Source organism: Peromyscus californicus, unplaced genomic scaffold (assembly GCF_007827085.1).
Source record: "Peromyscus californicus insignis strain IS unplaced genomic scaffold, ASM782708v3 Scaffold_22__1_contigs__length_63687245, whole genome shotgun sequence".
Classification (NCBI taxonomy): Eukaryota; Metazoa; Chordata; class Mammalia; order Rodentia; family Cricetidae; genus Peromyscus; species Peromyscus californicus.
In genome coordinates, this window is record NW_026294525.1 from 61,762,892 (window position 1) to 61,785,176 (window position 22,285).

A 22,285-nucleotide genomic window follows, 5' to 3' on the forward strand; every position below is an offset into this window, starting at 1 on the left:
CCAGGATCTAAGATTCTCTTTCTCTTTTAAAAATACAACTTATTTTTTATTCATGTGTATGCATGTTTTTTTATATGGGTATATGGGCTGAGCATGCAGGTGCCCTGGAGGCTGGAAGATGTCTATGTGTGTACATGGGCTGAGCATGTGGGTGCCCGGGAGGCTGGAAGATGTCTATGTGGGTACATGGGCTGAGCATGTGGGAGCCCTGGAGACTGGACGATGTCTATGTGTGTACATGGACTGAGCATGTGGGTGCCCTGGAGGCTGGAAGATGTCTATGTGTGTACATGGGCTGAGCATGCAGGTGCCCTGGAGGCTGGAAGATGTCTATTTGTGTACATGGACTGAGCATGCGGGAGCCCTGGGGGCTGGAAGAGGACCTCAGATCCCTTGAGGTTTGAGCTATCTGACATGGATGCTGGGAACCGCACTCTGGCCCTCTGCTAGATCAGCAAGCATTCTTAACTGCTCAGCCATCTCTCCAGCCCTTGAGTAACCACAACCCAAATCCCCTTTTGTGATAATATTTAGCAAAGACAAGTTTCACTTAAACGACTCACACAAACTCAGTGAAGGAGAAATCAGCTTTTATTTACAGATTTGTCAAGTGTCCTCTCCTGCTCCCTATGAGGTCCAACTCTTCGCAGACTCAGCATCAAGGGTGGGCTGTGAACTCCGCAGCGAGAGCAGGTGTGGGCGAATGGAGGAGGGCACCTTGGGTGATGGGGTTCACTCTGCTGCTGCTGTGGCCATGGCTCTGCCTCCTCCACAGTCACATTGCTGGCACCTGCCTCCTTGGCTAGCAGAGGGGAGGTAAACCTGCCTGTTAGTTGGAATTTCCCACCTGCTCCTCGCCTGCTGGTTTTGTGATCCATGTCCTCACGTGGCCAGGTCTTGCCTGCCAACCTGGATGTAGGGGTTAGAACACAGGCTCTTTCCAGCACTGAGGAAACCACAGGCCTGTGGGTGATTGCAATTCATAACCAACCAACAAGCAGGAATACAGAGGTCAACGTAGAATGCTTTTCCCTTCAGTTTCTGGAAAGCTCTCTTTGTTTTAAACTGAAAAGTAGGATTCCACCTGCTTCTTATAGCCAGTGTATTTCTAAGGTGTGACTACTGTGTAGCCAAAGCTTAGAGATGCCCAGGCATCCTGCATTTGCTGTGTGTTCGTATGTTCAAGGCTCTAACATGTTCAGGTGCTAACATGTCAGGTTTTATAGTAATCTTCAGGAGTGATGATTTCATTGTATGATGTAGAAGTAAGTCCAAATAAATGGGTAAAACATGGGTCTACAAAGACAAGCCTTCAGTGTGCTCGTCCACTGCCTCAGATGACAAGTCTGGGGGACAAAGTGCATGGTCGATGATGAGATGATTTTGTCCAGTCTCACAGCCCTCACCAGTCCCTCCTGTTTTTATTCCTGTGAAGTGACGTCACTTCTTGCTTCTGTCCCCTTCCTCCCAGTACTGCTCAGTCTGCATCTCTGTGAGCCGGGAGACCGTGCGATGAAAGGCGAAGACTTCCTCCTCTCCAGTGAACATGGAGAGCCCTGCCGAGTCCTGGGAGCAGACAAACACAAACCCAGTGAAAACCGGCTACTCCAAAGGAAGGCTTGTGGACCAAACCCGGGTTGAAAAACCCTTCAGGCTTATCTATTTAGATAATGTATTTTCCATCTTTTTGTCATACACCATCTCTTAAATGGGACTAAAGTGTTAACTGATTTAAACTAATAGGTAACCAACAGAACCAGGAAGGAAAAAGAAAAGAAAAATATCAGACCAAAGCTGAAACAGAGAAACCAAAAAGATTTTGCTCAGAATGGAAGTTCTTTGCAAACTCTAAAAGGAACATGCTGGAAAGAAATCTCTCTCCAAAAGTAGCTAACAGCAAAAATGATAGTTTTGCTAGGCGTGGCCACTTACCCTGTAATCCCAGAACTCCATAGGCTAAGACAGGAAGATTGCAAGTTTAAAGCAATACCTGTCTTAACAACCCAAAAAAGAAAACCCAGAAGTTCTAGTAGGTTAGGAAGCCCCAGGGGCCAGATCTCCAAAGAGCCTTTTGTAGACTGAGTGACTGAAAGGTCCTGTGGGTCCTGGCTCTGGAAAGCCTACCTGAAATCCAGCTTTGCAAAGACTAGAGCCGTTTTTGGTCCTTGGCTACTGGGATATTGGTCTCCTTGCTGAAGGGTATATTGGGGACCCCTCCCACTATAAAGCCAGTCAACACCCTGGGGCTGCAAGTCAACAAGAATTCACTGTTGGGCTTGGATGAATGTGATCCCACTCTTGGGGGCAGTGCTGACAATTGAAATTTATTTTTTGAGACTTAATTATTTTTTTTATTTTATGTATACGGGTGCCTTGCCTGCATGTATGTTTATGTACTATGTACATGCAGTATGCATGGATGCCAGAAGAGGGCATCAGATCCCCTGGAACTAGAGTTACAGACGATTGTAAACTGCCATGTGGGGGCTGGGAATCAAACCTGGGTCCTCTGAAAGAGCAGTCAGTGCTCTTAACTGCTGAGCCACCTCTTCAGCCCCAGTTGAATTTTTGACTAATAGGTCAGTGGTTGATAGCTGATCAATATACCCTATAATGCTCTCATAGAAGAAGGGAATGCAGTCCCCTCTGCTCGGCCTGGAATGAATCTAGAGTCCAAAGTTGAGAAAAATCCAGACCACATCAGTGTGTTTCCTATAGAGTACCTGAGCCTGACACGGAGAGGTGCTCTGCAGATGTTTGCTTAATGGAGAGCCTGGGAAAGAAGCATGGATTTCTTTTCTTAAGCTGGGACTTGCTAGGTACTCTACGGAACTCTGTTTCTGCCATGTGAAAACGAAGCATTGGCCTCCACACTCAACAGGGCCTCTAAGACCAGGCTCTCAATGTGCCGACATGGCGATGAGGTTGGCTGGACGGCATCAACTCAATGGTCCCTTCTGCAAAATGTAGCAAGGATCAAACCCCAAACCATCAAACCACAAGATCAAATTATGTTAATATCACCTACCTGGCTCAGCCCCAAATCGTCCATCAGCATTCTGCTTTGCTCCAACTCACTGTCATGATGTTGATGCAAAAATAAGCTTGGGATAGGAGCTGATGCACAGCAAATTATCCGCACCTGAACCAGGAAAAGGAACACAGGGTGGGACTCCACACTCAAGTTGAAAGGAAAATCTCTCACAAGATAAAAACCTGGCCGGGCAGTGGTGGCGCACACCTTTAATCCCAGCACTCGGGAGGCAGAAGCAGGCGGATCTCTGTGAGTTCGAGGCCAGCCTGGGCTACAGAGTGAGTTCTAGGAAAGGCACAAAGCTACACAGAGAAACCCTGTCTCGAAAACCAAAAAAAAAAAAAAAAAAAAAAAGATAAAAACCTGTTTGTTGTCACACAAGGAGCTTGGGTCTTTCCTTTTAAAATGTCTGTGCTTTCTCCTAGTAGTTTGCAGTTAAGTAATGGTTTGAAAACCGTATACACTTTTCAGTACATTTCTGCACATCTTAGACCACGCTGTGACACAGACAGCAGGCTTTACACAGGGAAGCCAGGCCTGGGGCAGTCTCAGTCCGGATCCTGGGGCCCCACTCCAGGGCTCTTGCCTTTGCTGCTATGGTTTGGATGTCGTCAACCCTCCAAAACTTACGGTTGAAACATTTCTAGGCAAGACCAGTAAGAGGTGGAGGCTTTGGGGTCATGACAGGTGCGGGAAGATCTGCCCGAAGCCTTTTCTCTTCCTAAGATTCCGTTTCAGTTATGTATGTCTGTGTGGGTGTGTGTATGGGTGCCTGCAGAGTTGAGAAGAGGGTGTCGTTCCTCTGGAGCCGGAGTTAGAGGCAGTTGTAAGTGCGGAACAGGAGTTCGGGTTCTCTGGAAGACCAGCACGCACTCTTGACCATGGAGCCATGTCTCCAGCCCCTGCAGACCTTTTTTCTATTAGCATCTGCCAGGGCACTCTTCACAGAGCTTTATATCAATGTCCCTTCATTATCTCAGGATTCAGTGAGTGTGCAGACATGGTCATAGCTCGAAAGCAGTTTATATCTTTTATGCATTGTATGTCCACTCGTTCAGAAACAAGTCATACTTCTTCATTTTATTTTGTTTTTCCAGGCAGATCTTGTGATGTCGCTCAGGCTGTCCTCCAATTCACTATATTCCTACCGTTTCTTCCCATAAACCAGGGCTATAGGCATATACACATGCCCAGCCCCAAAACATACCCCCCTGGATGTTTAGAGAACCTAGATTTGCTGTCAGCCTTTCAAAAATCATCATTCAAGCAAATATATCGATACTTTAAAACATGTTGACTCCAGGGACTAGTATTCCCATTTTATTTTAATAAATTCTTTCAATCACAAATGACACTTTTTCCATTACTCAGATGGAAATGTCCTATTTCACAAATCTTCGTGAATACATTCTAGAATAATGTCTGCTTAATGCTCTCAATTTCTGAAATAGGATAATTTTGACTATACTTTAAAAGAGAGTAGAATCTAAACGTGTGGTTTAGTTAGAATAAATGCCGGGGGTAGTTTCAGTGTTCCAGCACACTGCCAGGTAAAGCTTTTACTCCTTTAAGTCAGTGAAAAGGTTGAGAGGACAGAGTGACAGGCTGAGCAATGGGGAACAGATTGTCCTGAAGGCGTTTCCAGCTGAAACATCTGAGCCTTTACCCTCTATTCCAATGCCATTTCCACTGTATTCCTCAAGAAACCTTTGCCGTGTAAAAACCCTCCAGCCTCTTAGGCTGCACTCAGTGGGTACAGACCTGCCTTGAGGACAGGGCAGCGCCTCACATCGATGAGCCTGGAGCCTCAGCTCCCTGACGTCAGTGTCCACTTCTCCTGAGCCCCTGCTCAGGTGGCCTTTGCTGCATGCCCTCAGCAGGCTCTCCTGGGCCACCTCACCAGAGCCCACAGGCTGCCTTACATGCTTAGCAACCCCCCTCCCATCCCAGGCTGCCCCTCCTGCCCTGTGCTGGAATCAACCCTCCACCCCCTGAACATTATAAGAAGCACCTTGGGAACATGGGAACATGAGCTTCTGGCCCCGTGCCTGGTCCTCACTTGCTAGGGTGGGGATTAGGTGGCTCTGGAATCTGGATTTTAAGTGGCCCCTTTGGTTCTGATACAACTAGACCACTTCCCTGGGTTTCTCAGCTATCCCTGGACCTCAAGGCTCACAGTCCTCTGTGTCCCAGGGCTCATCCTGAACTGGTAACTGAACATGATTTCTACAGACATGAGATTCATGCTGCTCAGACCCCAGGCTGCAGGCTCCCTGATGGGCACCACAGCATCTCAACTGCCCTTGACTTTTAGCCCACACCTTGCTCAGGGTCACAGAGGTCATTGAGTAAAAGAGTAAATGGAACATTGAACTCTCCCGTCTTCTCTTACATGCCTCTTTCCCTACAAAGTTCCCTCAATTTTAAAACTATTGCTCTAATTCTGTGCAAAGATGAGTGAAGAAAATCTCCAGTAGTTTACAAGAAATGCTTGCCCTATCTTTACTGTGGGTGTCTTCTTTGTAGAGGTATACACTGTGAGATTGGGCCTCGATTGGAGGTACACTACTTGCCACACTAGGCTCTCAGTACTTTATATAATCCTTTCATCCTCACAAAATCACACAAGTATTATTACCCTTCTAGAGAAGGCAGCCGATGCTCAGAGGCCGAGCCAGTCTTCGGGACAGCCTGGTGCCAGGGTCTACCCTTTAACTACTAGGCTATATTGCCTGTTGTGGGCAGGCAAGGGCTCTGAACTGCCTGCTAAGACACAGGGATTAAAAACAGAGCAGCAGGATGTCTCTTGCTAGTGAGTTCCTGGGTGGAGGTGGGGAGGGCCATGGGGAACATTTCAACAAGGCAAAGGGTCACTCATCATTCTCAGCCCAGCCAAGCATTCAGGTAACACACGTGCACTGAGCACTTGGCCTGGGGCGCACAGTCCTACTTGTCGGATGATGGGACATGAATGTAGCAACAGTGACTTTCGGTGGGGCCTGACACTAGCTGCTGCTCTTTTTAATAGGAAGTACACAGCATTCAGCTCGGTCCAAGTGTTGTTCTAAGTATTCTACATGAGCCAACCTGTGTGGTCCTCACAACAACAATTTGGGGCTAGATACTGTCAGCCCCTATTTACAGATGGGGAAACTGAGGCACAGCAGTAAAGGAACTGGTACAGCCAGGATTCTGACCCAGGTCACCTGGCTTCACGGTCCTGCGGAGATGGAGTCCATCCTTACCTTGTAGTCATAGAAGTTGTCGATGAGAGTTATGAATCGTCGCGCTTCAGTCCGCTTTGCCAGCGAAAACTGCGGAATGTTCCGTACAAACACTGTATCAAAATTCTTCGACAATTCCAAATAATCACTTGCTCCAAGCGGCTATAATTAAAACAGAGAAAGGGGAATTGTGGTTTTCTCTGGACTCATTGCATTTGAAAACTTGTCACAAGGTGATTTAGACGGTGACCTTGGGGTAACTGGACCCGATGGCTCAGTTTGAGAGCAGGGTAAGGACGCAGGCGTGCACATAACAAATGCCTGGGAGGGACTCTCGCCGATCCTCAACCTTCCCTGGGTGGAGTCTCCATCTCCAGGCCTTCGCCTAACCCGGGCTGAGCCACAACACTGTTCAGCCATGGAGGGATTCCAGGCTTGGAGTGGGGGGAGCGTCTGCTCTAACCCAATACTCTCTCAAGGGCCCCTCCTGCCAGAAGAGCTCATGTGCCTGCTCTGAGTACTGCTTGTTAACTGGGCACTTGAGGCACACTGTATGGTCTTTCTGTTCCTTAGCTATCCCATGTGGAAAACGATCACTCATTTCCACCTCACAGAATTTTGGGTGAGAACAGCGGCTGGGGCATGGCTCAGAGTCTAAACTATTTCTGTTGCTGCTTTTGAGAAAAGAGTCTCTGTAGCCTAGGCTGGCCGGGAACTCACTATCTAGCTCAGGCTGCCTTGGGACTCACAGTGCTCCTGCTGCCTGGCGGGGCCGTTTTCATGATTACTATTTTGAGCTCAAGTGATTTGGCTGCGGCCAAGTCAGCTGAGTATGGAGACAAATGTCTTTCCCAATGGGAACTAATTAACTTGCTCCACCCTCGCCTGCATCCCAAACCACAGGAAAGTGCACTGGCTGGTTTGTGTGTCAACTCGACACAAACTGGAGTCATCAGAAAGGAAGGAGCCTCAGTTGAGGAAATGCCTCCATGAGATCCAGCTGTAAGGCATTTTCCCAATTAGTGATCAATGGGAGAGGACTAGCCCATGGTGGGTGGTGCCATCCCTGGGATGCTGGTCCTGGGTTCTATAAGAAGGTAGGCTGAGCAAGCCATGGGAAACAAGCCAGTAAACAGCTCCCCTCCATGGCCTCTGCATCAGCTCCTGCCTTCAGGATCCTGCCCGGTTTGAGTTCCTGTCCTGACTTCCTTCTGTGATGGACTTTGATGTGGAAGTGTAAGCCCATAAACCCTTTCCTCCCTAACTTGCTTTTTGGTCATGGTGTCTCGTTGCAGCAATAGAAATCCTAACTCAGACAGGAAACTTTGTACATTTGTCTGACATTGGAGTCACAGCAAGGACCTTGGGAGGCTGTGGAATCGCCACTCAGGGAAACCAGTGCCCAGAAGGTAAAGGAAAAGACCAAAGGGTGTCTTAGTGTGAGAGAGAATGGGACTCACAGCCCTACTGCTCCAAAGCTATGCAATCAGTTAGAATGGTCTCATCTGTAAATCAGAAAGCATCTGTGAAAAGAAAATGTAAAACCTCAAGCTTGGTATGTGGTTCTTATAATTAAGCTGGCACTTTGTGAGTGGATGTGATTTTTATCAGCGTAAACACGCCCAGGGAAAGCATTACCAGAGGTGCATGTGAGCACCGAGGGCAACTGGAAATCAGAATTGTGCCCAGTCAGCTCTTTCACAAATTACACACCTTTGTCAGTAGGTTCTGAGTTTGCCATTGTATTAGCTAATATCCCCCTCCCTCACAGCAGGAGAACAATTATGTGCTCACTTGCATAAAGCAAATAAAGCGAAATGTAGGATCTCTTTCCGTTACAAACCACGATCCCTGGGGGATGTGAAGTTGCCCTTTACCGCTTGCTCGCAGCCCGGGGGAATGAAAACCCTCAAGAGGAAGGACAGCGCTGATGCGGCGGCACAATGGGTCCACTGACCTGCCCCACGGTTACAATGGGTCCACTGACCTGCCCCACGGTTACAACGGTAACGTCAGTGCTTGGTTTATTTCACCACATTAAAACCCCACAGAGAGCGAGCAAGCTTTATTTTTCTTTAGAAACATCAGAAAGAAAAATGAAATGCACTAATTAGTGAAGACTTTTCCAAAGCTCCAATAACGTGAATTTAAAATACAAAGTGGGAACTTCTGGGCTGGGGTGGAGCTCAGTTGGTGGCGTGATCGCCTCACATGCAAAAGCTTGGAGTTCCATCCCTGTAAGGAAAAGGGGCTGGCTAGAGAAACCCACCCTGGCCCTGGAGCCCAGAACTAGGGGAAGATGGCTCAGATCAGGGCAGAAAGAAACAGTTTGGCTCAGTCAGATCAGAGCCATCTCTGCCCCTGGCCAACTGACTTGGGAAACCAACCAATCACAGAGTAGCACCCTGGCCCTGGGCTCAGTGAGATCAGAGCCATCTCTGCCCCTGGTGACTTGTGAACCAACCAATCACAGAGCAGGAAGGTAGCACCCTGGCCCTGGGGCCCAGGACCAGGGAAAGAAACACAGCCTGGGTTTGGGACCTGAGCCAGAGTAATGAACACTTTATCCTCAAACCCAGAACCAAGGAAACATGCCCTGACTCTGAAACTAGTACCAAAGTAACACTCTTGGCCCCTAGAATCAGTCAGTGAAAGAAATGTGCCCTGGCCTTAGAGGCAGTGTCAAAAAAGCCAAGAAAGGTCAGTGAAAGAAACACAGTTTGGCTCTGAAATCAGGGCCATCTCTGCCTCTAGCCCACAAAACTGACCAATCCCTGGGCAGAAAAAAAACTAACCAATCACTGGTTGACACCCCCCACCCCCACCCCGCAAGACATCCTATATAAACCCTGCCTCGTCAGTTATGGGCTGTTCTCTCCACCCTGGTAGAGGCAGCTACTTTCAGGATTCCTCATTTTCAAATAAATCTCTTTCTCAAAAGAGTTTTGGGTGTGAAGATCTTCATTCACTGGCTAACAGAAGAGTCTTACTGAGATGTCCCTCAGTGGACAGAGCAAGAGAGAGGTGAAAAATTAACACTTTTCTCCAGAGCCGGAGGAGATTGCTACATTTCTGCAGGGGTTTCCGCTTTTGCAGAGTGAAGCAAAAGCAGCAACATCTTAGGCCGGAGAAGCAGAGCTCTGCTAGGAAGCCCCCTTAAGTGGGGGCTGGGCAAAGCTCAGCTGTAGCAGCTCTCCAGGAGAGGAGCAGGATTGCTCTATCCTGCGGGGAGACCATCCCCCACCACACCAGGTGTAGCCTGACTCCCGTACAGTCAGGATCCCCTTCCCTGCTGAAGCAGTTCCAGGCCTGACTTCCCCTCCAGGGCAGAGCTGTCCTAAGTGGCTCCCGACATCCAGGATCCCTCCCCCTCCAGCTGTCAGCTGTTCTAAGCAGCCACCTCGCCCTCCAGGGCTGCTGTCTCATCGCAGCTCCAGCCATCCCCTGACTCTCAAGTGGTCCGGGTACTTCTTCCCAGAGCTGCAAAACTCACATTTTGGTACCGAAATCTGGCACCACACCCACAGAGTTGCAACAAATTTACTTACAATCCCAGCACTGCATAAAACCAGGCATGGTGCACCCTGGTGTTAGCATTCAGACCCACTTCTTATTATTCTGGCCAATAAACAGATAATACTCTGGCCCGACTAGCATCCTGCCATTATTCTGTGTTCTGTTCCCTTAAGAAAGGACTCCACCCCTTCATTCTCTTTTCCCTCTCTCTTGCCATGAGATAGCACGCACCTCCCCCCACTCCATCTACCTCTCTCTTCCCATCTCTTTTCCTCTTTCTCTTCCCCCCACCAAATAAAACTCTTCACTGCATCTTCACAGATGCACAAAACTCTGTCTCATCTGCCATGGGGCACCACCCGCCCAGGCCTCTGTCTCACACTATCATAACAACTGGGTCTCACTTCTAATTAATAAGCACCCATGTAGTGCACCAGGACCCAGTCAAGGTCATCCAGGGCTACAAAGTGAGCTTGAGGTCAGCCTGGGATACTGGAGACTCTGCCTCAAGAAAGATTTAAAAATATGAAAACTGGCCAGGTGTGGTGGCGCACGCCTTTAATCCCAGCACTCAGGAGGCAGAGACAGGTGGATCTCTGTGAGTTCCAGGAGAGCCTGGTCTACAGAGCGAGTTCCAGGACAGCCAGGGCTACATAAAGAGACCCTGTCTCAAAAACAAAAAAAGGAAACAAAGTGAGTTTTCTATTGGTAAATATTGTTCATAGTGGCTTTGATGTTTAAATGCCTATGACGCAGCACTCACAGGGAAATTCAGGACTGAATCTGGGGAGCTGCATGGGTGCTTATTATTAAGAAGTGGTAAGTTTCGTCTGACAGGGCAGTTGAGGGTTTGGAGATGCTGGCTGTTACTCGCAGTCAGGTGACCTTGAGCATCTCTCTCTGAAGTTTAGTTCCCTCGTCTGTGAAGGAGATTCTGTCTAGCAGGCTTGTCCTGAGGAGTCAACCTCTTGACTGCAGAGTAAGTGCTCGGGAGATGCTGGCCGCTGACAGAGTCACCGAAGAGGGCACACGGAGCACTGCTTGGGTGCCATATTCAGTGTACAGCTATTGCCAGTGACAACGCAGTAGATCCCGAGGTCAGAGCCCCGGTGAGCGAACGTTGTGCTGACCCAGACTGTCCTCCAAGAAGAGACGCTGCTCATCCAGCTCCTCCTCCACATAATCTCTGCGGTGAAGTCATATGTAGATGACAACCAGCTTCTGTACCAGGCCCTGTCCTTTCTTCGGTAAAATCATTAGCAACACACAGTGCGGGGAGGAACACAGATCCACACTATGCCGGCCCTCACTCAGTACGCAGGATGTAGGGAATGCAATATTTATGAAATAAATCAGTAAGGAGATGTATTGATAAAGTGCGACCCAACCCGGAGAGCAGGCCAGTTCTTTCTTTTAAACTCTTTGGTCTCCAAAGTAACAACACACACACACACACACACACACACACACACACACACACACACACACAGAGTCACTAGCTGTCTTGGCCCTAATTCTTGTGTTTCTAAAGCAAGTCTTTGTTGTGGATCCTAGCACACACATAATAGGTAAGTTCTAGAAAGATAAAGATCAAAATGTTAAAAGTGATTATCTTTGGGTGGGAGAGTGAAATATCAATTTCATGTCTTTGTTACTATTTTTATCCCCAGTTCCCATGAACTTGCATGACTTTTAATAGCAAATCATACTTTCCTTAAAAAGCAGAGGCAGTTTTTATGAGCATTCATGTCTCTCATCTGTCATATTGTATTTCTCTCTCTTTTTTGTTTTCTTCTTCCCTTTGTTTTCTTAATCAATAGATGTAAATAACATTAAAAAAAGAACTAAGTATATCCCAACTCCCAAATTATTAAATGCATAATTTTACCTTAGAATAGGAAAACAATAAAATGGAATTTCTAAATTATTACTTGTATAAATAGATCATTTTAGCAGTCATCTTTCTAGCCTAATTATGAAGTGAGCAAGTTCTATATCCATGGTGAATGCTCTTCACTGTTTTATTTAAGAGCCTACCTCATTCTTTCTTGTTTTCTACCCTATAATTAAAGTCATTTTTTTTCCCCGGAGCTGAGGACCGAACCCAGGGCCTTGCGATTGCTAGGCAAGTGCTCTACCACTGAACTAAATCCCCATCCCCTAAAGTCATGGTCAAAGCCGAGAGTTGACCATCTTTCTGCACTCAAACGTCCAGTCCTGTGTACAGTAGCTGTCCCCGCGGGACACACCTCGTACTGTTGGTGGTGTCAAGTTTGAGTTCTTAAAAATGAAAAAAAAAAAAGTTCTGTTTCTTTTCTTTTCTTTCTTTTTTAAAGTTTTATTTATTATGTATACAGCATTTATGACTGCAGGCCAGAAGAGGGCACCAGATCTCATCACAGATGGTTGTGAGCCACCATGTGGTTGCTGGGAATTGAACTCAGGACCTCTGGAAGAACAGACAGTGCTCTTAACCACTGAGCCATCTCTCCAGCCCCGTTCAGTTTCTTAAAAGCTCTTGAACCCAGTGTTTCTTAGATTTCCAATGCTAATTAAAACTATTTTATTTTAAAGAAAGAAAAGTATAAGTAAACACATTTTTTTCTTTACAGATTGACAGAAGGAAAGGGAATTGATATGAGATGAAGAATGACTTGAGTTAGTTACATCAACAGCAGAGGCTCCCCAGGTTCACAGTCAGCCCTCACAGCCCAGCACCACGTGGGTTCCGGCCTGAACTCAGTTCCTCAGTTAGGCAGCAAAGGCCTCTTCCTCTTCCCGCTGGGCCATCTTGCCAGCCCTCCCTCTACTGAGTTCTTAAGGTTTTGGTTACTGCATTTTACAGTTCCCGAATTTCCATTAGGATTTTTTTCTTTCCTGATGGGGGGGCTCTCTGTGTAGCCCAGGCTGGCCTAGAACTTGTAATCCTCCTGTCTCAGCCTCCCAAGCACTGGATTACAGGTATGTAACACCATGCTCAGATTACAACTAGTTATTATTTATTTATTTAAGTATTGAGATGTCTTTTTTCCCCCCTCTGAACTAAGTCAGATGTCTCTTTTTAGGAAAAATCCTTTCTAAAGTTCTAAAATCTTTTCTAAAATTCCCAAACCTGGTTTTTCTTTGTCCTAAAATGTTCCTGAATGTATTTATATAGCCCTAGTAGTCTGAGCTCCACTATCTGGAGTTCCGGGTTTCACAGTCCTGCCTGTTCTCACTCACTGTCCTGTCTCCTCCTGTTTGGTCACTTTTATGTCTAATATTTGATAGTAACTTGTAGAATAATATAATCCAAGTTCAAAACTTGATGTTTTCTAGTACTCAGCTCGAAGTTTGGCTGACCCCCTCCACCCCTCCCCTTCTGCCCTCCCACCCCACATGGCTGCATTTCAAAAGCATCACTCACTCCTAAACGAAGTTGCTCCACACTCCATCTGAAACGGGATCTCTCCACAGCCATGGTCTCATTTCTCTCCCACTAAACTGAGAAGGCTCCCAAAAGCAAGCTCAGCTTCCCTCAATTTAAAAAGATCAACAGCATCCATGTTTTCCTCTTCCTGAACACATTCACTAACCATGCTCCCTGACCTGTCTTGGATACAGGTCTGGAGGTGTGATCAAGTTCAGGCCAGCAGAATGGGGAAGTGCTGTGACCACAAGGTCTGGCCCAGGAGCACACAGGACTCGCAATCCTTTACTCATCTGTCAGCTGGATAGAAAAGATTCTGTGGACTTAAAGCCGGCTGGAGGTCGATGAAGTCATAGTCCACGAAGGACAGGATGGACCAGTTCACCAATGTGAACATTGAAGAAAACATGCATGTTGATTTCTTAGTTCTCTGAGATTTGGGTGCTATCACCTGCTTCTGCATTAGTCTGTCCTAACAGTTATTTCCTTAGGCTTTTTCATGTCCTACCCAGCAGAGGTGTGTGTGGTAGTGTCCACCATTATTTGAGTATGAGATTTCCCAATGTTTACCTTTATTTCTTTTGTTTTCTGCTTTGAAGCGAGCTCTGGTGTAGCCCAGGCTGGGCTCACACTCACTGTGCAGTTGAAGATGAACTTTGATCCTCCTGTCTCCAGCTCCAGATGCTGGGGTTACCAGAGTGCACCGCAGCCTGGTTTGTGCAGTGCTGGGATGGACCCAGGGCCTGTGCACACGAGGTAACACTTTGCCAATGAATTACATCTCTAGCCCACCCAAAGTTTCTGGTATAAATAGAAACCCTCAATCTTGCATGTTTCTCCCTTGGAGTCCCCCAACTCTTGAGGATTCTTTTCTCACTTTTCCAGGAAATCTATACTCTTCTAAGGCAGAGGAGAAGCAGCACTTCTCTCCAACCTGGACACAGTGGCACACACCTGCAATCCTGATTACCCTGAGGCTGAGGCAGGAGCATCACTTCAGCTATCATAGGTTTGTGACTAGCCTTAGCACAAGCCCTAGGCTCAATTTTTTCTCTTTAAGTTTGCTTTAGATTATAATTTAAGGAGTGTTTATTAGAAGCTGCATTTAGCCATGGTAAGACTGAGGTCCAATCTTAAAAAGCAGTGTTTGTGGAGGCAAGTTTCTCAGTGCATAGTTGAGATTTCATTTTGAGAGTTTCATCCAGATTCAACATTTAATATATTTTAAAATGGCTTTGTGACTTGTTGTTTTCTATTATGATTTTGTTATTTCTTTTTTTTCTTTTTTTTTTTTTTTGGTTTTTCGAGACAGGGTTTCTCTGTGTAGCTTTGCGCCTTTCCTGGAACTCACTTGGTAGTCCAGGCTGGCCTCGAACTCACAGAAATCCGCCTGGCTCTGCCTCCCGAGTGCTGGGATTAAAGGCGTGCGCCACCACCGCCCGGCTGATTTTGTTATTTCTTAAATTTTATTTTTTGACAGTTTATACATGTATGCAACATATTATGAATATATTCACCCCATTTCCCTCCCTCCCCCTCCCTTTGTTCCTAACTAGTCATCTCTCTCTCTCTCTCTCTCTCTCTCTCTCTCTCTCTCTCTCTCTCTCTCTCTCTCACACACACACACACACACACACACACACACACACACACAATCTCACTGTGTAGCTCTAGTGGCTTGGAATTTACTATCAATCAGGCTGGCCTCCAATTCACAGATCTATCTGTTTCTGCCTCCTGGGTGCTGTGATTAGAGACACACACCGCCATGCCTGGCCACCTCAGTCTTTTCATTACATGACATACAGAAATCCGATGTCCCCATTGACCCACATAGCGATGCTGTTAGGTCACCTGACCCCGTGCTGCGGCCACACAAACGGCGTCATATTTGATGTCCTACAACTATAGATGAGACTAGAGGGAGCTCTGTGTAGATAATGCTGCCACTTAACCCTGTTTTCTTCTTTTTTATTGATTTTTATTTTATGTGCATTGGTGTTTTGTCTGCATGTGTGTCTGTGTGGGGATTCTGTATCCCCTGGAACTGGAGTTACAGACATTTGTGAGCTGCCAGGTGGGCGCTGGGAATTGAATCAGGGTCCTCTGGGAGAGTGCCAGTGCTCTTAACTACTAAGCCATCTCTTCAGCCCCAATCACTTGTCTTCTTGCATTCAGTGTTTAAAAATGTTTGGAAGCATTCACATGTATTAATTAAAAAGTCCTCTGGAAAATTATAACTGAAAACATCGGACATGTTTTTGGAGAATGAAGGAGGCCTCTGTGGGATGGTCTGAGCATGGCAATGGCTCCAGGTGTTCTTGCATGCTTGTCTCTATCTGCTTTGGATGGTGATTACCCAGCTATCAAGACATGAAGTGGAGAGATAAGCCCACTGTTCAACCGGGGTAGGCTTTGTAATCCACGGCCTAAGACAGTTTCACGTTCTAGGCTTAGGTCTCAACACCTAACGTTTTAACACACCTAGGTCAACTGCTGCAGAAGCAGAGGACACAGAAAGGGGACTAACTGTCTTGATGAGGAAGCACCCTGGACCAGCATAAAGCTGGCTGGCCCCCAAACAGACAGATTCCAACTCAAGTGAGCAGAACCACAGGTGCCGGAGCTAGCCCAGCAGAGACCAAAGAACATCGCAGCTGACCGGGACCCTAGCAAGCAGAAATAAATGCTCATTGTTTTTATCCACTGAGTTTTGGGGTGATTTATTGTGTGACAGTAGCTAAACACATTCTACTCATTAGAGAGAGCGACTATAGAATTCTATGTTCTCATGGTCCTTAAGTTCAGCACATGTAGAAAATATGATCTAGATTTTTTAGTTCTACATCACTGGTAAGGATGTATAAATATATATCCTGTAATTTACCTGGTGCCATTTACTTCTGTATTGTCTTTGATTTTTTTATTCCATAGTATAAATTTTCCCAGAAATAATTATACATGGGAGTCAAGTGAAAAAAAGTTAGAAAACTATGTCGCATCTGGTAGAATGCAGGGAGACTTGGCAATGGCTGACTAATAGCAGAGTATCACAGAGAAAGAACAAAATGGCACGAATAGGGCATTAGGGGAGATTAGAAATGACTGGAATACAAGTAAACTCTTCAGAGCACTCCAACAGAAATATGGATGTAGGCTTTGAATCAACAATTCACAGAACAAAAAGTCTACATAAAGGATAAGTGGTATTAGATAAGTGAGCAAGGTCCACACACACTGTAGGTCCTTAGCAGCCAAAGAAAGACAAAGTTAGGCTGACGGGCCATTTTCACATTGCTCCAGGCAGGCAAGCGTGTAAGCAGCCACCCATGCCACTGAGGAGAAACAAGGTGTCGGAGTCAGTGAAGAGCCCTTCACAGGTGTAAACTGGACCCAGTCACCGCATGTCTGGAAAACAGCACGACAGAGTGACTGAAGCCCAACAGGAGGCTAAGGGATGCTCAGAGCTGTGTAAGCAAATGCACCTTGACATCTAATGGGGATAAGCAGACACATGGACACGGCTGTGGCCGTCAGTGATGGTGCTCATGAGACGTATTTTATGATAGGGAAACACACATGATAAAAAGCTGAGTGAAAAAAGCACAAGGCAAGTTTATAACTGTGTTAAGATGTCTATTTTGCTCAAAATATGTAAGTAGGAAGGGGGACATCAGTGAGAAGGGGTCACTTGCTGCCTGCTAATGGATTAAGACTTATTTTCGAAGAGCTTTGTTGAAAAAAATCTATTTTTCAAAAGAGAAAGAAGTAAAATACATTATGACAAATGGGAATAAAACAGAATAATGTTAAGCGATGCTAAATGTCTTTACTAATTCCTGTTTGTAATTTTAACATTGTGTGCATGCATGCATGTGTGTGTGTGCATGCATAATGTGTCTGAGTATGTATATGGAGTCTCAGAACTTGTGGAGTGTGCCCTCCTTATGTGGGTCTGAGGGATCGGACTCAGGTTTCCTGGCTTACAGACGTGCCTTTACCTGCTAAGCTGTCTCACCGGCCAAAATCTTTACTAGTTCTAAATAAAAAAAAAATTCTTTATTTATCTTTCATTCTCAGCTATTTAGTCCCCTTCATATTCCCTAATATAATGTAAAGTCAGCATGTAAAATATCCAGCACTGATGCAAATACAATACACACCACACGATGTTTTTGGTCAACGGCAGGACATACGCAATGGGGTCCATCAAACTATAAAGGAGCTGAAAAATTCCTAGACCTTAGTATCTTACACACATACCTGCTGCTGTGTTTCAACCGTCTTTGGTGTGTATTCAGTGGTGATATACCGTGGAGGTTTGGAGCTCAGGGACAATAGATTCAGTCCATGCATTTTTCAGAGCCCACACTGACATTCAGTAGTGTGTGACTGACTGAAAAACTGGAGAGGTTACAAATCTTCTCAAGTTTGCCATGGCCACCCTTATTGTATCACTATCTATGAGATTGGGAGGCTCCGAGGGTCAGTTCTGTCTTACACGCCTCAGCCCCTAGCACAAAGGAACACAGTCCTGCATTACAGGTAAGGTGTAAACACAAACCCTGTCAGTGAGGCTTCTTTCCAGCTGGGCATGGTGGCACAGGTTAGCAATCTCAGCATTTGGGCAGTAGAGGCAAGAGGGTCAGGAGTTCAAGGTCATCTTTCAATAAGTAGTAGATTTGAGGCCAGCCTGGTGAGACCCTGTCTTAAATATATATATTTTAAGTATATGTATATATGACTTCTAGAAAATTAATTACAACATGAATGAGGTATAATATTAACTCCTATAAAAACTTTGTAAATCACATTGACCTTTGACCACAGTAACATATAACTAACTTGCACACACAGGACACCATGGCAATTGCAAATACTTACGCTTTTATTTTGCATTAGCTCACCCTCCTGTGTAAGTGAGCCACAGCATATGATACTTTCTGAAACCATAATTGGTATTATGAATTCGTGCATTGTGCCCTATGAATAATTAAAGCACATGATTACTTCTGAGTACTAAATGGCACTTCAGCTACTAGTATCCTTGAGTATGTTATTCAAGTAGCATTATCTACAGCGGATTCTTCTGATAGATAATGACGACATTCTCCGTCTTTCTACCTGAGCAATTAAAAAGTTTAATAGTCTTTGATGTGGCTGGTTATCTGGATAATTTTCTAGACAGGAACAATTAAAATCCACTTATTCGATGGTGTGCATTCTCCACTATTGTCTCAAACTCTTTGTTTCTGTGGAAACCTGATGGAAACTTAAGGAACTTTAAATCTATAATGAGTTTGCAAAGAGCGTTTGTTTTCCTTAATTACCGGGAGTATACAGCTGCATTATACGTAGCAGTTTCTCTGACAAACTTTGAGGAATAAAGAGCTTGCTTGCTCTCTTCCTTCTCCTGTGTGAGAAATAGCACAGCTGTCTGCTTTGGTTTCGACCCTGGTGCCAGGAGTGAGGATTTTCTCCATGCTGCCGCCAGTGTGAACTGCCCCGCCCCCAGGCTGCCCTCTGCCCTGCAGTGAGCAGCGGCCACTTCAGCATCCGCCAAGGAGCTGTCAGCTCCAGTTTCTTTCTCCTCGTTCTTACTATAAAGCTTGTTCTGCACCATTATTTTAGCTCAAGTGGGATGATTATCATTTCAGGCTCTGTCTAGATTATACCATCCTAAGAGTCATTCTTCATCTATATAGCCTTTTCTTTAAAAAACCCTTGCAGTGGTACCCTGAGAGCATCTCATTAAATAAGTGTGTGTGGCGTCTTGCTTTGTTTACACAGAAATGGCTGTACCTCCGTTCCAGAAGTACCCCAGGGACAAATGCTTGATGGGAGTTAGGGTGAGTGTGCCCTTCTCAAAACAAACCAAAAATACCATGTGAGTTGACATTAAACAACTTATAGCTGTCAGATTCCAAATTTGTAATTAGAAAACAGAACATGAAATGTATTAGTAGAGTAAGTATTTCCCCAAGAGTCAGATTTGAGAAATCTCAGGAATATGAAGCCCGTAAGAGCCAGCTGGGAATACTTCGCCATATACCAATCCTGCTAGGACCTCCTACCAACTCTCATGAACTATCCAAAGGTGTTGTGGGAGTGCTGAGGAAACTCATCCTCCTTAATGAATTTCAAAGTCAAGAGGCAAGTTCCGCCCAGGTCTGCCCCATTGGTGCTCAATACCGTACTCCCGGGGAGTCCGATTTTAACAGCAAGTTTGAAGAATCAATGACCAAACAAAAAGTAAAGGTGAAACACTAAAGGTAAACCTCCCCCACCCCGACACTCCCCCCTCTGTCTCCCTCCCACCACCTCAACTAGCCTTGTGCAATTTCTGCAGGAGCCTAGTTACTGGAGAACGTGGAACTGACAACCGCCTCAGATCACAAGGCACATCAGTCAGCTCCGAGAGCCCCCCATGTGACAAGTGTGCTTGATTTAGTCCTGGGAGTACTTCCAGGTTAGCTGGGCGGGGGGTGGTGGTGGAGGAAGTGCCAGTGGTTGGCAGAAAAGCATTTAATGCATGTAATGCAGCGCTGGTTAGGAGCAGCGTTGGAAAGATGTGAGGAGGGCTGGTACAGGGACACGGCAGGAGAGCACTTATTGCTCTTCTCAGACCAGAGCTGGGCTGTCAGTGCTCAGAGGAGGAGACTGGCACCACCTGTGACTCCAGCTCCAGGGGATCTGACGCCCTCCCCTGGCCATGGACAGCTGCACACATGTGGCATACTCACATAAATAAAATAATCTTTAAGAGTGGGAATATGAAGAAACGGGAAACCGTGATCACTAGACGCAGTTACTAGCAATTACCACTGCCTGTGAGCACCACACACCCCAAGACAGCACATAAAGACGGCAAGAGCAGTGATACGGCCCGTGCCATAGGAACAGCCTCGGATCAAGTAAACAGACCACAGTTCCTTAAACGGCTGGCTGGCCAGGATGGGGCACCCGGGTGCGTCACACACATCGAAAACTTAGAGGGGGTTGAGAGTCACCCCTCTTTGGAAACAATAAGCCGGGTTCACCCATACAACAGAGTGAAAATGGTGAATGGTCTAGGGTGGCTCAGAGACTCGGGCACTCAAACACTTGTAGAGCAAGAACGTCCTGCCTGGGTGTTTATGAAGCTTGAGTTCCCAGCTGCGGGGTGAGGCACAGTGAGGAGGCAGTCTGGAGTCCAGGAGAAACCAGGCTGCCTCTTCAGGTTGTAAGGCTGGGGAACAGGGGTCTTCAGAGGTGCTGGCTAAGCATGTCTCGGAAGCTACCCGATGGGGAGTGTGGCTCCCCACACTCTCCTGCTAGCTCTCTCAAGAGGTCTTCAAGTTTGAGAGCTGAGGTGCTCCCTTTCATTTTATTGGAAGCCACCAGAACACTTTGGATCACTGGATTCTGTTCCTCATGGCTCCCTTGTTCTTCAGGCCAACACCTTTGGCAGACCAGGTTCTAGAAAAATGGGACTAAGTCAAGCGAGTTGACCAGTGCGCTCCGCTCTGCGTTTTTATCTGCGCTCCCCACATCCGGGAACACAGACAACAAGTCTTTTTTGTCTTTTCTTTTCAAAGACATACCATCAATGTATGTGATGGCTTCTACAATTGCTTCACTGTTATGTGGGGTTTGGGTGGTTTCAGGAGAGAGTAGGGTGTGGTGACAGGGCTGAATCTAGGGCCTGGAATACACTAAACACGTTCCACCTCCACGTTTCACCCCGGGCCTCACTGGCTAGTGCAATTATTTTAGTTTTATTGATGAGCTGGGCAGAGCTGGGGATTACAGGCAGACCCTTCACAAGTTCTCTAGCACTGAGCAACATCTCCAGTTTAGTCTCCTTAAGGGCTATGGTCGAAAGGCAGCTTAACATGACCCTCAGCCGTTAAACGCCTAGAGTTACGTCTTTAAAACAATAAGGAACTCTCATAGCCTCAGAAGCAGCTAGTTTTCTGGAGAATACAAATCTGGAGATTAGAAACTGAGCAGATACTGGGAAAAAAAGTGACTGGCAAGAGGAAGAAAAACAGCCCAAGTGGCACCAGAATTATTTCACAGACCCATTTATTAAAATAATGCTCTAACAACCCTTCCCCCTTTCCCTCTCGGAAAGCTATTTGACTAGCTGGCTATAACCATTGTTAGGGGTGTCTCACACGGAGGATGATGGTATCTGACTGTAAAGACTACAGGGATGATAAAGGTGTGAAGCCCACAGTGAGGTGTTCCCATTCTTCCCCTGTTCTATTTTTAAATGTAATGTGTTAGCTAGACATCTACAGGAGAGTGGTAAAGAACCACATAGGCCTGCTCAAAACTGACAAGTCAGTACCTGCACTTGGCCACTTACATAACGGAGTCTCCTAACATCTCTCAGCAGAGGGCAGCATTTCCTGTGGCTGAGAAATGAAGGCGCTGCGCACTGTAAATGTGTCCGCTTTGGGATCTTTTCAGAGATTTGGAGACTCCTCACAGGATGCCAGGTCAGGTTCTGGCCTCACTGGCCGTGGTTTGCACATGTGTGTGAACTGTGGGTGAGCTCTGCTGCTCCTCTTTGGGAATCGGGTTAGTGGTAAGATCAGGGACATTCAGCAGGGTGTGTGTGTGTGTGTGTGTGTGTGTGTAAGGCAGGAAAGGCTTTAGATAATGAAGAACTCATTTTAAACGCCAGGACGCTAACGTCTGCACATGGCGAAGCCGTGTAGGGCAGAGGTCCAGCGGCCCGAGTCTTGTTTGCTGGCTAGACTGTTGGTTGGTTTGGGTTTTGCTGTTGCCGTCTGACTTCCTTTGCGAGGGCCCACTGGGGACAAACTGAATCCTCTTGGGCTTAGACATCCAAAAGTGCAATCAGAACTGGAGATGAAGTGGACATAGAAGAGTTATTATTCTTCCTCCCATTCTGCTTTCCCCATCACGAGAACACTGCATAAGACGGCGATTCATCTGAGCAAGGCTGAATGCCTCTCCGTGCCACCGAGAATACAAAGGGCCAAACCCTTCAAACCATGAATAACACTGTGGATAGAATTATACACTCCGTCCTCTTGCCAAGAAGACAACCTTGAATTATCTGCAGCCCAAATTTTATGAAAACATTCA

At 46.3% G+C, this 22,285-nt stretch overlaps 1 protein-coding gene across 5 annotated transcripts in view; it reads right to left on the reverse strand.

Moving 5' to 3' along the window:
* Positions 1-573: 573 nt before the first annotated feature.
* The window catches only part of Afg1l (AFG1 like ATPase), a 195,340-nt gene continuing 173,628 nt past the window's right edge, over positions 574-22,285 (reverse strand). For all 5 annotated transcript variants that reach the window (XM_052751532.1, XM_052751533.1, XM_052751531.1 and 2 more), the window contains 3 exons: positions 6,280-6,420; positions 3,029-3,142; positions 574-1,566 (listed from right to left, as the gene is read on the reverse strand). In XM_052751532.1, the coding sequence (XP_052607492.1) occupies positions 1,441-1,566; positions 3,029-3,142; positions 6,280-6,420 (381 nt within the window). In that variant the 3' untranslated portion in view covers positions 574-1,440. The remainder of the gene's footprint in view (positions 1,567-3,028; positions 3,143-6,279; positions 6,421-22,285) is intronic.